The sequence below is a fragment of the Arachis ipaensis genome, chromosome B7 (assembly GCF_059453495.1).
Source record: "Arachis ipaensis isolate K30076 ecotype BB chromosome B7, ASM5945349v1, whole genome shotgun sequence".
In the NCBI taxonomy this organism is placed as follows: domain Eukaryota; kingdom Viridiplantae; phylum Streptophyta; class Magnoliopsida; order Fabales; family Fabaceae; genus Arachis; species Arachis ipaensis.
Genome location: NC_142442.1, coordinates 124,838,978 through 124,854,844, shown reverse-complemented (window position 1 = coordinate 124,854,844; position 15,867 = coordinate 124,838,978). Strand labels below are relative to the sequence as shown.

General features: G+C 32.7%; 1 protein-coding gene and 1 long non-coding RNA gene across 3 annotated transcripts; both read right to left on the bottom strand.

Annotated features, from left to right (window-relative positions):
• Positions 1 to 1,453: 1,453 nt before the first annotated feature.
• LOC107608329 (uncharacterized) lies at positions 1,454 to 4,061 on the bottom strand. 2 transcript variants are annotated; one of them, XR_015892235.1, is made up of 5 exons: positions 3,492 to 4,059; positions 3,277 to 3,331; positions 2,441 to 3,189; positions 1,768 to 1,854; positions 1,454 to 1,585 (listed from the first exon to the last, which is right to left on the bottom strand). It is a non-coding gene; the product is annotated as an uncharacterized LOC107608329 (long non-coding RNA). The 2 variants fall into 2 exon arrangements; XR_002350289.2 differs by having other exon boundaries at positions 1,768 to 3,189; positions 3,492 to 4,061.
• A 1,815-nt stretch (positions 4,062 to 5,876) lies between these two features.
• On the bottom strand, positions 5,877 to 7,854 carry LOC107610160 (putative galacturonosyltransferase-like 1). The gene has a single exon (XM_016312252.3). It carries the CDS (start codon positions 7,654 to 7,656, stop codon positions 6,307 to 6,309), a length of 1,350 nt encoding a protein of 449 aa, XP_016167738.1. The 5' UTR covers positions 7,657 to 7,854; the 3' UTR covers positions 5,877 to 6,306.
• Between the last annotated feature and the right edge of the window lie 8,013 nt (positions 7,855 to 15,867).

Genomic DNA, 15,867 nt, shown 5'->3' with positions numbered 1-15,867 from the left:
CTAAAAAGTATTGCCTATTTGTAATAAAATGCAACTCTTTTACGTGTTGCTTATAAGTTAGAATTTGCAATCCTTTGAAGTGTTACCTATTAGTTTTGAATATGTAACCCTTTAAAATATTGCCTTTTCTTTAATTTTGTATATGCAACCTATACAAGTGTTATTTTTTTTTTTATATACAACCTATTCAAGTGTTGCTTTTTCTTTTGGATATGCAACCATACAAGTGTTGTCTAATATTCAAAATATGCAATTAATAAAAGGGTTGCCCTTTTGATAAAAATAAAAATTATTTTTGTAATAAAAATACAAAAATATAAAATTTACAATAAATTTTTTTGTTCATACATGTGTAATTATTTTAATTAATAAATAAATTTGTATACAATAGAAAAAAATTATAAGAGACAAAATAACTAATAATAAAATTCTAACTAAAATAGATATTAAAAAATTCAATTAGTATTTCAAATACATGTTCATCAATAATTCTCAACAAAATAATAAAATTCTTGTCTAACAATAATTGTCATAACAAAATAGTAATTAATATTTATTAAAAAGATGTCAATCTACTTGCATATTTTATATCCATCCATGCTTGACTTGTCCTATATGCTAAATCTGCAAATAATACACAACAAAAAATAAGTAACTTATCATTAAAATTAAAAAATTATAATAAGCAATTCATCAATGTAACTTGAATAAAGAGTATAATTGAGCATATCAAAGTATCAAGTTAAGAAACTTTTTCATCAGCTTCAAGAAGCTGTCTCTTCTCCATTGCTATTTTTTAACTAACAAGATCTTGCCGTGATAAAGGGCTGTAGAAATGAATGTAGGAGAGAAGGGAGATCATCATTATATCCAGTGCTATAGAAAATTCCAGACAGAAGGCAATAAATAAGGGCTAGCAGAAATAATAAAATTTTGACTTCAGCAATACTTGAAAATTATTTTTTTCAGACAATTTCAACAATGGAAACAAAGTATATAAGAATGGGATATTATAAAGCTTTTAATCCTTTTTAAGTGAATTTTATAATTTTAAATTTTCAAAAATAAAAATAAATGCATACATGACTTGTTTGCAAGTAAATTTTTCATTACAAAAAATATTTCCCAAAAGAGAATTGAAGGAGACAAGATCTTATGGATTGCTTTGACCAAGCACTATTGAACCGTTGGATTAGTCTTAGAATTGAGTAACAAAATTCATGGTATCAAACTATTTAGAAAGATTCATGATTCAGACTCAAAACTGGTTCCAATTTTTGTTGAAACTGTGCATGCAGTAGCACTTGGCATATTTTAGGTCTAGCATTGCATATTAAATAGTCATCAGTGGATTTTTCATACCCGACACCACCACAAAAGAAATATGAACAAGGAAAATCCAAATTCCAGAAATCGAGATCTGGATATGCCACTAGTGTATAAAAATCAGTTACCGGGTTCCAAAGAATCAGCATTGCGTCATTCTTCAACAGTACGAAGCCTCTGCATGAACCGATAATCCTAGTGCTTTCATGCTTACAAATTGCATGAAGATGAACCCTATAATCATGATGAATTGATGTTCCTGCTATTTTTACACGATAAGCGTTAGAATAATCACCGGATAAATCATGGGACAAATATAAGAGCTTATTATTAATATTGTTGGTAAGATCAAAATGCGATTTTGCAAAGTGGGAATCAGATAACAGAGAGAGCCATTGCTTAGAGACGCATTTGAATTGAAAAACGGACTTCACTGGTAACCTTAACAAAATTCCTCTTAACAATTTCGTTGGGAGATCCATAGGAGAAAGCTGCTGCTTCTTTTTAGTGTCCATTTATGGTTTGTTTCTGAAATGCAAATGAATATATACAGTCATACATATAGATGAAGACCAATGAGCCCTTAAATAGACATCAAATCTGTTGTGGATTAAATCAACAAGGAGCTGAAGTTTAATTAGATTTTGTTTTAGACAATTCAAATTACCTATTTTTTAATCCTTATAATTCATTTATATAATAGATTACCTATTTTTTAAAATTATTCTTTTCCAGACAATTCAAATTACCTACAATGATAGTGTGTTCAAATTTCACTTAATCCTCGTTTCAGTATAGATCCTAAGCTATTCATTTCACAGTAGCTTAGTAGCAAATGGATTATTATATATAGATTGTTAATTCTCCAATACAAAATCTTTTCAGAGACATTAAGAGAAGCTCAAAACTTTCATCTTCTATTTTTTCCTTTGCCCGGATTTAGTCACTACCATTATGCTTGAAAATTGAAACATTTCAAAATAAATAAATAGCATTAATGACAATTATGATAACTAATAAATAATAGTAATTACTAAAACAAAAAGCACATTGTTAGTGACAGAACAAAGTAAAACAGATTTCATTAGTAGTAAAGACCGCAAAAAGCACACACCTTGTTGAAGAAACACATCTCTTTTGCTACCAATTTTGTTCTTCTACAAACAGACCAGCATGAATTTCATAACTACCATTTTCTATAAATTTTATGTATAGCAAAATAGAGAAGGTCAGAGAGCTGAAGGTGGGAGAAAGGCTTGTATGAAGAGTAAAGACTTGTGAAAGAAAATACAAAAGTACAAGATCAGTAAGAAAATTGGAAGTGATCCTTCCATTATTTTTCTCAAATAAGTTCAAACTCACTACAACAAGTCACCAGTATTAGAATTAGGGATCAAATCACCAAAAACACTAAAACAAAAAAGGGAAAAGAAAGAGGCAGCATCATACCGACTGTGATGGCAGTATAGATGAATCCCACACAAGCCAAAATTTCAAAACTAGAAAAAACCAAGCCAATCCCACACAGTCAATTACTAAAAACAAAAACTCTTTAAGTAGACCAATTAAGTAGGAGCAAAATCCTCATAAGAAGAACCTCAGACCACAGAAAAATCCATTTCTTCTCTCCCTTCCTGTTGCAAAATCTCATTCTTCTTACCTTTATAATTACATTTATCTCCATTAAGCAAGGCTAATAACAATTCATTCTTCCCTAAAATTCTTTTACTATTTGCCAAATAATAATGCAAATTTCTAATTACCTGTATATCACAAAATTTAGCTTCTTCAACAATCAATTTGGATGTTATTTCTGCTACAATGTTTGTACTTCTCCTCATATTTCTTGCTTAACAACTCTGCCTATAAAATAGCAGCAACTGAGGGTTTATTCTTCTAATTTCTTAAACTTAAAATTAAATGACATATTTCAAGACAAAAGGAACATACCTCACATTTATCTGCAGATAGCATTTCTGTAATCTAATTGAGTTACATGAAATTCCTAAAATATTAAGGAAAAGAAAAACAAGGTCACATTTCTCACTATTTTTGCATAAGTAGCTACTTCTCCCAATTTAGAATACGGAGGAGTGGAGCAGAACTCAGCGCGAGAGAACGAAGAACAAGGTGCGAGCAAAAGAACATAGCGGAGCAGAGCAAACCTCGGCGCGAGCAGAAGAACATGGTGGAGCAAAGCAGAACTCGATGCGAGGAGAAGAACACGGCGGAGCAGAAGAACACGGTGGAGTAAAACAGAACTCGGCGGAGCAGAGAGAAACGCAGAATGCGCGCATCAGTGTTGTGAAATTGGGAAAATTGTGTTACAGATGGGATTAGGGATTAGGGATTTAGGGTTATTCATGATTTTGATTCTGAACGCCATCCAAGCGTTTGTCTGGGAGAGATTAGAGACCAACGCGCCTCCGCAATCAACCATGAAACTCACACGCGCCGCCCGAGCAAGCCTCCATGGAGCTGGCGCATCCACTCGAAAGAACCTTCCAGGACAATGGCGAGAGAAAGGAACGCAGAACGCGAGTCAATGTCGTCAAATTGAGAAACTGACCTAGGGTTGGGGTTAGGATTTTGATTCTAAAATAGTAGGATTTGAGTTCTGTTTCTAAGTAATAGACTAACAGGAGTGAGGAGGTGATGAATCAATTATCGCTTGTTTTCTTTCCTATTTTTGGTTTCAAGGGGAATTAAAATTTGGATGAAAAAAATTTAAGCAACGCTTTTCACCAGAAGTTTATTATATATTTAAAAGCAACTCTTATAAAGAGTAATATATAAATGTTATAAATGTTGTTTGTTTAATTTATTAAAGCAACTTTTTTTATATGTTTTTTAAATTGATCAAAAATAATACTTATTAACAAAGTGTTGTATTAGCCTTATTTTTTTACAATAAATTTTAAGTGATGCTTTTAATCGCTTTAGACAACACTTTTTAAGTGTTATATATTGCACATGTTGTAATAGCTCAAAAATATTGTAGTGTACCTGAAAGCCTAAAATAATTTATTTTTCGAATAGTATTCTATAGCATATTAAAGCATTGGTTTGATGACTTTGATCAAATTAACTAAGATTATGCAATGGTTAATTATATATTATGTTAGGCAAGAATAATAGTTGGGGACCAATTTGTTCAGCGAAATAACAATGGAGCACTTCACAATAGGCAACCAAATTTTTGCAGATTTTGATAATTGATGATAAATTTTTATATTATTATTTTGTGTTTAAATTTTTTTTTGTTAATTGACTTTTGTATTTGTATTTTAATAAAATCATAACACTTTAGTTTATATAGTATTTCAAATTTTGATTATATCTTAAAATTTATATTAGACTATAATTATATTTTAGTGTATTTATTTATATTTTATTTATTATTTTATTATAAAATAATTTTTTTAATTGAATCAACAGTTAAATTAGTTAGACCAATAAATCAATAATTAAAACAGTTTAATAATCAATCTAATTTTCAGAATATTGTAAAAATATATTACCACTACGTCTGATTTATTTGGAGATAAATAGACTTCATTTTAGACACACACACACACACACATATATATATATATATATATATATATATATATATATATATATATATATATATATATATATATATATAACTAACAAGTCTTAACTTCAATTTATTTAAAAAAATACTAAAAAATTATCAAAATTTATTTTTTATTATTATTAATGATAAAAATATAAAATAAAATATATTATTAAATTATTAAATTAAAAAAATTAAACTAAAAAATTAAATTAATAATTAAATAATAATAAAAAATAATAAATTATGATCATTTTACGGGATTCTTCCATGCTTAATCTTTGTAAACTTGCTTCGCGTTGGTAGATATCTTGATGTCCTCCCAAGTTTTCGTTCATTATATTCCACCACCGACACTGCCTTTTCTTTTTGCAAATTTTCAAATAAAAAAGAACATATAAAATTAAAGCCTTTTTTGTGTAAAGGATATAAACAGTGGTTATTTTAAGGTTGGGAACGGGAATAAGGAAGAACAAGTGGGAATGAAATGAATTGGAAGAATAATAATATCTTACAGGTTGTCAAATGATGGATAGTCATGTTCAATAGTCATTGACCATGTTACTGTAATGTATTATTTGAGGATCTGGTGGTGCATACAAAATAATATACTAAAGTAAAAAAATAAGAATCTCATTATTATTAAATTTATTATTTTTATACATATGTAAATTTTATTATTTTGATTTAAAGTTGACTAAAATTTATTTTTTTTTATTTTATAAATCTCTTTATTTCAAAGAAGTTTGATATTTATTTATGATACATATGAATTTTTTTTTTCTTTTGAAATGCATATATACACAGCCACGTATTGAAACCATATCTCAGCTATAGCCAGGAATCGACCCATGTATGGTTGTCTCAGGAGCAATGTCATTGCCACTTTTGCACATAGCTTGGCCATATATAACAATTATCAGCAGCACAGCTAGCATGTATAATAACGATGATGGAAAAATAAAACGACTAAACGAGAAAAGAAAGCATAAAATTCAGGAAATAATATGAATAATTGTCTACACATTTCTTTATTTTATTATTATTTTTAAGAAGTATAATTCAGGCATCCAGCTTAAAAATAAGGAGCTCTTGAGAATTATTATGATATGCACAGTTATTGGATACAACAACAGTAATATAACAGAGTAGACAATTATTAATTGGATCAATTATCTATCCGTCACTGCTGGAAAATGAATATCATACTATCATCACTAGTCACCTTCACCTTTCATATCTGAATCTTTGTTACCCTCTCTGCACTCTTCCTCCTTCTTCAAATCGCATAATATGTACCTATATATGTATTTATGTATATCTGTATATATGTATAGATCGAATAATCCAAAATTTTATAAACACGTGAATGATAATCGAAGCATGTTAGATAGCTAGCTTCAAGAATCAAGAGAAAATGGAGTGAGCAACAGATCATAAGGTGCCCAAAGAGCATCCAAAGGGCAAGGCCTATTAGCGTCCAACCTCACCCATGGCTTACCTTTGCCACTCCAATGCAACAAACTCACAGGACCAGGGTGCAGATCTCTGCACAAACCACGAAAATTGTCACCACCCAAACCATGCTGGTTCCACCTATGATCCACAGTAGCAATATTTCCAGCGAAAACAAGAAGAAACGGTGGCAGAGAACCAAGCTCGTAGATCCTCGTCCTCTTCTGCACCTCCATCCACTCCTCGATCTTCCTCGTGTAATCTCCATGGCGCCACCGATCCAGATCGATCACCATGACCCCTGTGTTGAAGTAGCAAGGCTCTCTGTTCGCGAATGTAAGCGACAGAGAAGGATTCGACCAGAATGTTTGTGTGAAGTATGCTGTGAAATTCGCGTTGCAGTATTGCGGCGCTGCAAGAACCGCCGTTTGGCCTAGTGGGGTGGCTGCGAGTTTCGCAATGTCGTCGACGAGTATGAGGTCGGAGTCCAAGTAGACGACGCGGCGGACGCAGAGTGGAAGGAGATTGGCAAGGTAGCTGCGGGCGTAGTTAAGAGGGCAGTCAAGTGCGGAGCGGATTGAGGTGGAGATGAGGCCGGAGACGGTGGCGTTGTCGAAATGATAAAGGTGGAACTTGAGGTAAGGGAAGGAGTTGGAGATGGCGGCGCGTAGGAGTGACGCGTTGGAGGAGCAGACGAAGTGGAAGAAGATGTTTTGTGGGCAGGAAGAGTGTTGGAGGACTGAAAGGATTGCAGCCATGGATCCTCGGATGTATGTTGTGTCTAGAGTCATTGCCACGTGTACTGCTTCCTCCGAGCATATGTACGTGTCCGTGTCCGTATCGGTGTTAGTGTCATCGCTGTCGGTGTCCATGACGGAGGGGCAGTCCGGGGAGTTGTAGAATTGAGGTGCTTCCTTGAACTGATGGGGAATAATGGTGGCGTTTTTGGCTTTGTTGGTGGTGGAAGAGCATAAACATGAACATGGAAGCAATAAGAGACCTGTGAAGAAGAGTAGTAATGTTTTTGGTTTTGTTAATCTAGATTGCATAGTTTTGTTAATCTTTTGAGAATGGAAAATGGCGTGTGGGTGTGAGACTCTGAGCTGGGTTTGAATTTTGGGATCTATGAGGTGGCTTATAATTGGAGAATGTGGAGAATGAGGTTTCAAACACGCTTTTGGTCTCCCTCTAGTAATGAAAATATCAATTAAAAAATGTGGAGAAAAAAGAAAGAGTAGCTGGATGGGGTGCAGGGTTTGGGAGGCAAAGTCAAGAATATATGAAGGGTGGTACATGTGGGTAGGGTTCACATTGCTGGTTATGGACTTGTCGTGGATGGTTTGCTAGCATTTTCAGGTTTCGGATTGGGACCCTCATCTAAGCTTCTCTGTTTTCTTCGTCATGCCATCATTAACTCATCATCATTGATATGTCTATGTAGACTGCTATTCTAACTTGAATTTAAAATATTGAGGGTATACCTTTTACTTTACAGGGTAGTAGGGTACATATCCTTGTACCGTGATCCATGGAACGGCAGAGAATGTATCTCATTAATGTGGTAATAAAGTCAGTAAAAATAGCGTCGGTTGATGATAAAAATCAACTAACAATTTTTTTTAAAAAAAAAAACATTATACTTTTCTATGTAAATGTTCTTAAAGTTTGATTCTAGTCAATAATTTATTACATGCACAGTTCAGGAATAGCCAAATTGATTACGGAATAAAAATGTGTTTGGGAATTAAGAGAAGCTTCTCCCTTCCGTACAGAGTAAACATTACTTGAATGAGACACAAAACTGGAAAAGAGTATCGCTGATGTCCTCTCTTTATATTTGCTGGGTTTCTTTTTCTTCGCCATAGCAAGCGTTGTTTTTAAGGAGACTTCCCTCATAGGAACACGCATTCAATGTTGTTGAGGGTTCATGGTCATACCATTTATTTTCCTTTCAGTTTTTCTTCCTCTCTTGCATAGGCAAATGGTGAACAATCACATCTTCATCTGAAAACTATGTCCCATCAACCGAATCTTCCTCCAAGCACTGTGAATAAGTATAGCACATAAGCATTAACTAAATTAAAATGAAATCACCATAGAATTGGTTAAATCAAAGGATTTTGTTAGGAGTATTGACTGAAGAATTTTTAAGCTTTTTATAGCATAGATACCACATGGTGACCAGATTTTGTAGCTGTCGCCTGTAATCTACTACAATAAATACACAATAATAAACATTCACGCCGAAAATATTTGGTAACAAAAAATTATTAATTATGTTATATATAAAATTTTTTGGGAGCCTACTTAGATAAAGATGCTGAAAACGCCTTTTTATAAAGATGTTTTTTAATAATTAAAATTTAACACATATAATTGATTAAATCGTGTTATTTTTGTCAAAATTAGACTAGACAAATTGATTTGACCGAAAAATGGTGAATCAAATCTTGAACGAGTCTAAATTAATATTATTTTTTATAGAAAATGACTACAATACCCTATTATAGAAAATGACTAAAATACTTCTGTTCGTGTCTGAAAATAGATTCCGAGGTATAGCCTGTTATGTTAGGTAGAGTTTGTTTTCGGAAACAGGACACAGAGACATGGACAATACATATTTAAAATGTGTTTGGAAGTAGAGACATGGACATGGAACACATTGTCTTCGAGACAGTTTTTTATATTTTTGTGTCTACTTTTTTTACGAAGGACAATGATAGACACGAGATTTGGAAGAGTGGACACGGACTTTTTTATAAATTTTGTTTTCCTTTTTGTCCATAGATATTTTTTATTATTCCACTATTATCTCTTCTTATTTTTCCTATAATTAGTCTTGAAACTTTTGAAAGATAAATATTATTAGAGGTAAAATTGATCTTTTAAAATGCTAAAAAATAATTTATAAGTTGTAATTGATTTTATATAATTTAAAAATAAATCATTTTTTAGATAAAAAAATATTTTTCTAAATAAAAATAAATTTTTATGTGCAAAAATTATTTTTTTCATGTAAAAACAGATTCTTTTTTAAAACTGATTTTTTATTTAAAATTAATTTGGCTTATTAACCTAAACAAAATTTTTTATTAATCAAACTCAGATCTATTTTTTTATTAATCTTAACCATATGTATTCCTACATATTAATAATGAATTTAAAAAAAAATAAATATATTTATAATTTTTATTTTAATATAAATACTATTATATATTTTTTTATTAAAATTTTTGGTCTCTTCAAACATTTTTTCAAGTTTCGTCTGTATTCCTACGTACTCTCATTCTCTATTAAATTAGTTTGTACTTGATATAGAAAATTTGGAATCATATGGTTATTTTAGTCATTTCATATAATATTTTAGTCTTGTCCATGTGTATCCAAACATAATACTGGACATTACATTAGTGTTTTGTACATCGTATCCAAACACAATAGACAAACAATAATTCTTAGTGTCTCTATTGTCTCTATCTCAATGTCATGTGTCTTTGAAAACAAACGTAGCCTTAGTGCTTGAACTTGCTTTCCTTGGGAGTGAGAGGAAGGAACATCGTCTTCTTGTAAGGACGGCAGCGTTGGGCACCTACAAAGGGACTCCAACGCTGAAGTTAGTAAGAGTGTGAGTAATAGAGATCATATTCAAAGTGAATAACGTACCTCTTTCATATCAGGAGTGGATATATTTATAGAATTGCTGTGTTATAGGCGGTTACTTAGTGGGCCTAATTATGTGATAACTGCTCTTTAGTGAGCTTCTTTAGAGAGATTTGCGGAGAGATTCCTGTGCCCATTTGGGTTAGCACGTAGTTACTTGATTTTATGGGATAAGTCCGTTAGGAGAGCAAAACACGTACTCTCCACATACTCCTGATATAGCATGTGTGTATTTAGTTTTAACTAGATTCCGATTTATAGTTTGACCTGAGCCGAAGTATAGCCAATGGACGGAACATAGCCTCCAAGCTTGATCTGTGAAAATTTTCAATTAAACAGGTTGAGCTTCCGAAAAATGAAAAAAAAAATTGGTAGTGAAAAAGTGATATTGAAAGATTGTAAACGATCGAACAGATGAAATAGATAAACAAATAAATAAAGATGAATAAAAAAGATTAGAATGTGAGATAGTTATGGCTATTCAATGAGTGGTAGCCCCCAAACTTAGTCCGTTAGTCGATATTTATTAAAACTAATTGAATGGTAAGAGTTGTTCGAACAATATAATTATGTAGGGGGATACTTTTCTGCTTGAGAACAATTTTTCATAGATGACATATAGTATTTGATTGATGCGACTGAAAAGTTCAAAAATATGTATTCGTTGACCGAATCGATTGTATGATCCGAGGATGCAATGATCAATTGTCTTGAGAATTTTTCTAACCCACAGCAACTTATTGGCGAATTTCTTGCCCAAACAATTAATTATTGAATATTGAGTGAATAATAAAGATTTGTAACATAAATAAAATGGATTGAAAGTAAACATGCATAAATTATTGTAAAATAGAAAAATAAATTGAGATAATTACTAATTGAGTTTATTTTTTGATTGGTAAAAAGTCATTTTTTTCGGATTGATTAATAGCCAATTTTGTTTTCCGATGGATTGATTGATTGATTTTGATATATGAAATGATAAGATACATACATAATGTGAAGCAATTCGAATATATAGAGTAGTAGATGCCTCGTAGGAAGCTATGATGTATTGAAAGTTGACATAAAAGATTTATATGAGCAAATTAGATTATACATATACATAATTTTACCGAAGTAGAAATGTCAACGGTGACTTATAGGTAAGGTTCATAAGTTATAACTCGGTTTGAGTTGGAGGAGAAGGTGAAATTTGCTCGCGTACGATCGAGGTCCATTCTCATAAGTTGAAGGTGAAAAATTGAAGACACATTAAACATGTCCTGTTCCAATCGCCAATACATTAAGAATAAATTTTGTTAAATACATATTCTGAAATGGATAAGTACTTTTTTCGTCCCCAAGGTTTGGGGTCGAAATCAAAATCGTTCCCGACCTTTTTTTCTTATTAAAATCATTCTCAACATTCAAAAACGCTTTAAAATCATCTTTTCCCGAATTTTTGGACTAAAATATCCTCATCATCATCATTCTCCTCTTCACCTTCCTTACCCCACCACCTCCACTGCCACCAACATTACCACCACAACCACCATCAACAATTCAACACCAACACCACCACTACCACCACCACCACCACCACCAACACAAACACCACCACCAACACCAACCAACACCAACACCAAGACCACCAAACAACAGTAATAACACCAGACTACCACAACCACCATCAACACCAACACCACCACCACCACCACCATCAAGCCCCTCACTGTAACCCCCCACCACTCACCCTCTCACCCCCTCACCGTGACCCCCTACCCCCTCACCCCACTTCCTCACCGTAACCCCCCACCCCTCACCCCACTCCCTCACCCTCTCACCGTAACCTTCCACAACTCACCCCCTCACCCCCTCACCGTAACCCCCCCACCCCACTCCCTCACCGTAACCCCCACCCCCTTCCTCATGCCCCTCTCTTCATGGTCATCATCATCATCATCAACAGATTTCATCAACAACAAATTTTTTCAAAATTCAGAAATTCAAATTTCAGCAATAACAAATTTCATCAACAACAACAGATTTCATCAAAAATCCAGTTCACAGAAGAAGAAGAAAAAAAAGAAGAAGAAGAAGCGGTGATGCGGTGCGATACGGTGCGGCAGGACGGTGGTGCGGTGGTGCGACGGTATGGAAAAGAAGAAGAAGAAGAAGAAGAGGAAGAAGAAGATGTTTGTGCGGTGGTGCGGTGCGGTGCGGCAAGACGGTAGGACGACGGTGCGGTGTGGTGCGGCAGGACGGCAAAGCAGCAGGGCAGGGCGGTGGTCCCCCTTCTCTCCCCCCTCCTCCCCCCAACTTTTCTCGCGGTCTCCCCCCCCCCCCCGCCCTTTTTTTCTCTCCCCAGTCCCCACCCCCTTTTCTTCTTTTTTATTTATTTATTTATTTTATATTTATTTTATTTTTTAATTTTTTAATAATAAAGGGTAATTTGGTAAAAAAAATAAAATTGAAGTAAAAAAGGACGATTTTATAGCGTTTTGTAACGTTGAGGATGATTTTAATAAGAAAAAAAAGTCAGGGACGATTTTGATTTCGACCCCAAACCTTGGGGACGAAAAAAGTACTTATCCCTATTCTGAAATTATTGGCTAATGTTAAAATTAAGCTCCGTCATTCCGAATAATTGGAAAAAATATGAATAAGACAGCATGAACATTGAGTAATTAGTTGAAGCAGTAATTGCTAATAATAATATTATAAACAACAAATAGAGAAGTTTTCAATAATATATGAAAACAATTGAAAAAGAATAAGAAAAAATGTAGCTTATTAACGTGTCAATAGGAATAAGTAATTATGTATTATGCTGTTTTGCTAAAAATCAATAAAAAAAAGTGTCATTACCATGGTAAGTCGCTTAAAATTTTTATAGTCAGCAACATAAGAAGAAAAAAGAAGAATTCGGCATAATAATAAATATTATTATTAGAGCAAAGCAATGTAAAATAAGGAATAAAGCGAATACTTATTCACGAGTAATACGTGAATTTAAAATGAACATAAAAAAATTCACTATCACCGAAAAGATAGAATAAATGATAAGTTAATAAATTGTAAAAGATTGTTAAATTTGGTTAAGAACTCGAATATAATTCCAAATTTATGAATTTCGGTGGAGCATAAATTAGTTTATTCAGCCCCTTTCTTATTTCTCTCGTTTTTGCTCCCGTCAGTCAGAAGATTGGCCATTTTCTTTGCCTCCACTTGGAGAGTGATGTTCATTGCCACCAGTTCATCATGAGTAAGTGGGGGAACAACATCATCAGCCGTGGACCTGCAAAAATAATAACAAAAGGTTGTCGTGGGGTTATTTAATTTCTGCCCCACGGTGGGTGCCAAATGTTCCTGTGTGAAAATAGACTCCGAGGTATAGCCTGTTCTATTAGTGCTTGAACTTGCTTTCCTTGGGAGTGAGAGGAAGGAACATCGTCTTCTTGTAAGGATGGCGGCGTTGGACACCTGCAAAGGGACTCCAACGCTCAAGTTAGTAAGAGTGTGAATAATAGAGATGATATTCAGAGTGAATAATATACCTCCTTCATGTCAAAAGTGATATTTATAGAATTGCTGTGCTACATGCAGTTACTTAGTGGGCCTAATTATGTGATAACTGCTCTTTAGTGAGCTTCTTTAGAGAGATTCCTGTGCCCATTTGGGTTGGCACATAGTTACTTGATTTTATGGGATAAGTCCGTTAGGAGAGCAAAACACGTACTCTCCACGTACTCCTGATATAGCACGTGTGTATTTAGTTTTAACTAGATTCCGATTTATAGTTTGACCTGAGCTGAAGTATAGCCAACGGACGGAACAACTTCTATTATATATATTAATTTTGAGAATCCTAAATTTTAGTCCTTTATTTTTCTATCGTAGGATTAGGATTTAGAATTTTTAAAATTAATATATATATATATATATAATAAGAGTATTTTAATCATTTTCTATAATAAAGGTATTATAGTCATTTTTTATAAAAAAAATAATATTAATTTAGACCAGTTCAAGATTTGATTCACTATTTTTTCAATTAAATTAATTTGTCTAGCCTAATTTTAACAAAAATAACATGATTTAATCGATTATATATGTTAAATTTTAATTACTGAAAAATATTTTTAAAAAAAGAAGTTTTAGGCGTCTTTATGTAAGTGGCTCCCAAATTTTTTTGACAACTAAATTTAATTAAGTTGGTCTAAATCCAACAAAAATCAACTTTATAACAGAGAGAGTATACATACATGTTGGCGCCACTGCTCACTAACGCAACAAGACGTTTTGAAGTCGCCACATTAATATGAAAAATTGTTCCTTTCTCAAAACCACAACAAAGAAACTTCAAATGACGCTCAAAATCTCTCAAAAATCTATAAAAATTTCGCAAAAACTCAAGAAAATTTTGGAGCTACGTTCGAAATCTTCAACAAGAAACACCGAAAGAGAAGACGAAAGATCATTGAAGGTACTCAAAAACTAATCTTCCATATTTTTTCACTTTTCTCTTTTGCATTTTTTTTATCGCGAAACAATAAATAGTCTTATTTCTATGTATTTAATAGATTCAGTTTATGTTCTCGCAATAACATAGATATTACTGTTCTTTTTATACTGTTTATTTTGTGATAACTGTGTTAGGTCGGTGTACGAATGTTGTTGTAGTGCTTCTGGTATCATTTAACCTATATTAATCACTTTTTCTGATCCAAAATTGATTTGCATGTGTTTTTATACATGTTTGAGTGATTTGTATGCTTTGAACTGAGTTTGTGTCTAATAATCAGTAAGTACTTTTAGTACATTTTGACTGAATTGTGGTGGAATTTGTATTTTTGTCCTGAATTTGGTGTAGTTAGGGCATAAAATGTTGTTGTAGTGATTCTGTTGTCATTTTTGCATGTTTGAGTGATTTTCATGTACTTTTGTGCATATTTTTGTGATTTGCATGCTTTGAACTGAGTTTGTGTCTAGTAATCAAGAAGTACTTTTGGTGTGCATTTTGTCTGAATTGAGGTGTAATTAGTGTTGTTGTCCTGTATTTGGTGTAATTAGGCCATAGAAGGTTGCTGTAGTGCTTCTGGTGTCATATTTTGCATGTTTAAGTGATTTTTATGTGTTTTTATGCATGTTTGAGTGATTTACATGCCTTAAACTGAGTTTGTGTCTAGTAACCAATAAATACTTTTGGTGCATTTTGACTGAATTAAGGTATAATTGGTATTTTTGTCTTGGATTTGGTGTAATTAAGCCATAAAATGTTGTTGTAGTGATTCTGTTGTTATTTTGTGTATGTTTGAGTGATTTCATGTGTTTTTTGTGTATGTTTGAGTGATTTGCATACTTTGAATTGAGCTTGTGTCTAGTACTCAAGAAGTACTTTCGGTGCATTTTGACTAAATTGAGGTGTAATTGGTGTTGTTGTCCTGGATTTGGTGTAATTAGGCAATAGAAGGTTGTTGTAGTGCTTCTAGTATCATTTTGTGCATGTTTGAGTGTAGTAATCAAGAAGTACTTTCGGTGTAATTATGAGTTAACTATAGTGTTGTTATCTATTAACCTAATTTTTTATTTATCACAGCAAAAATGACAATAAAAAAAATTGTTGAGAAGAGCATCTTAAAAAAGAAGCCACCAATATATAATGTAAGTATATATATGTTAAAACAACTCTATTTTTGTTGTATAAACATAATTATATAACATAATTTTCATTTATTTACAGAAAACTCATGATTTATAGCACTTCACAAGATCGATATTAGATATACTCAACAAAATGAGTGATGAGAAGAAAGCTCTTGTGGATGAATTGGAATTTGGTGCGATAAGGCATATCCCGA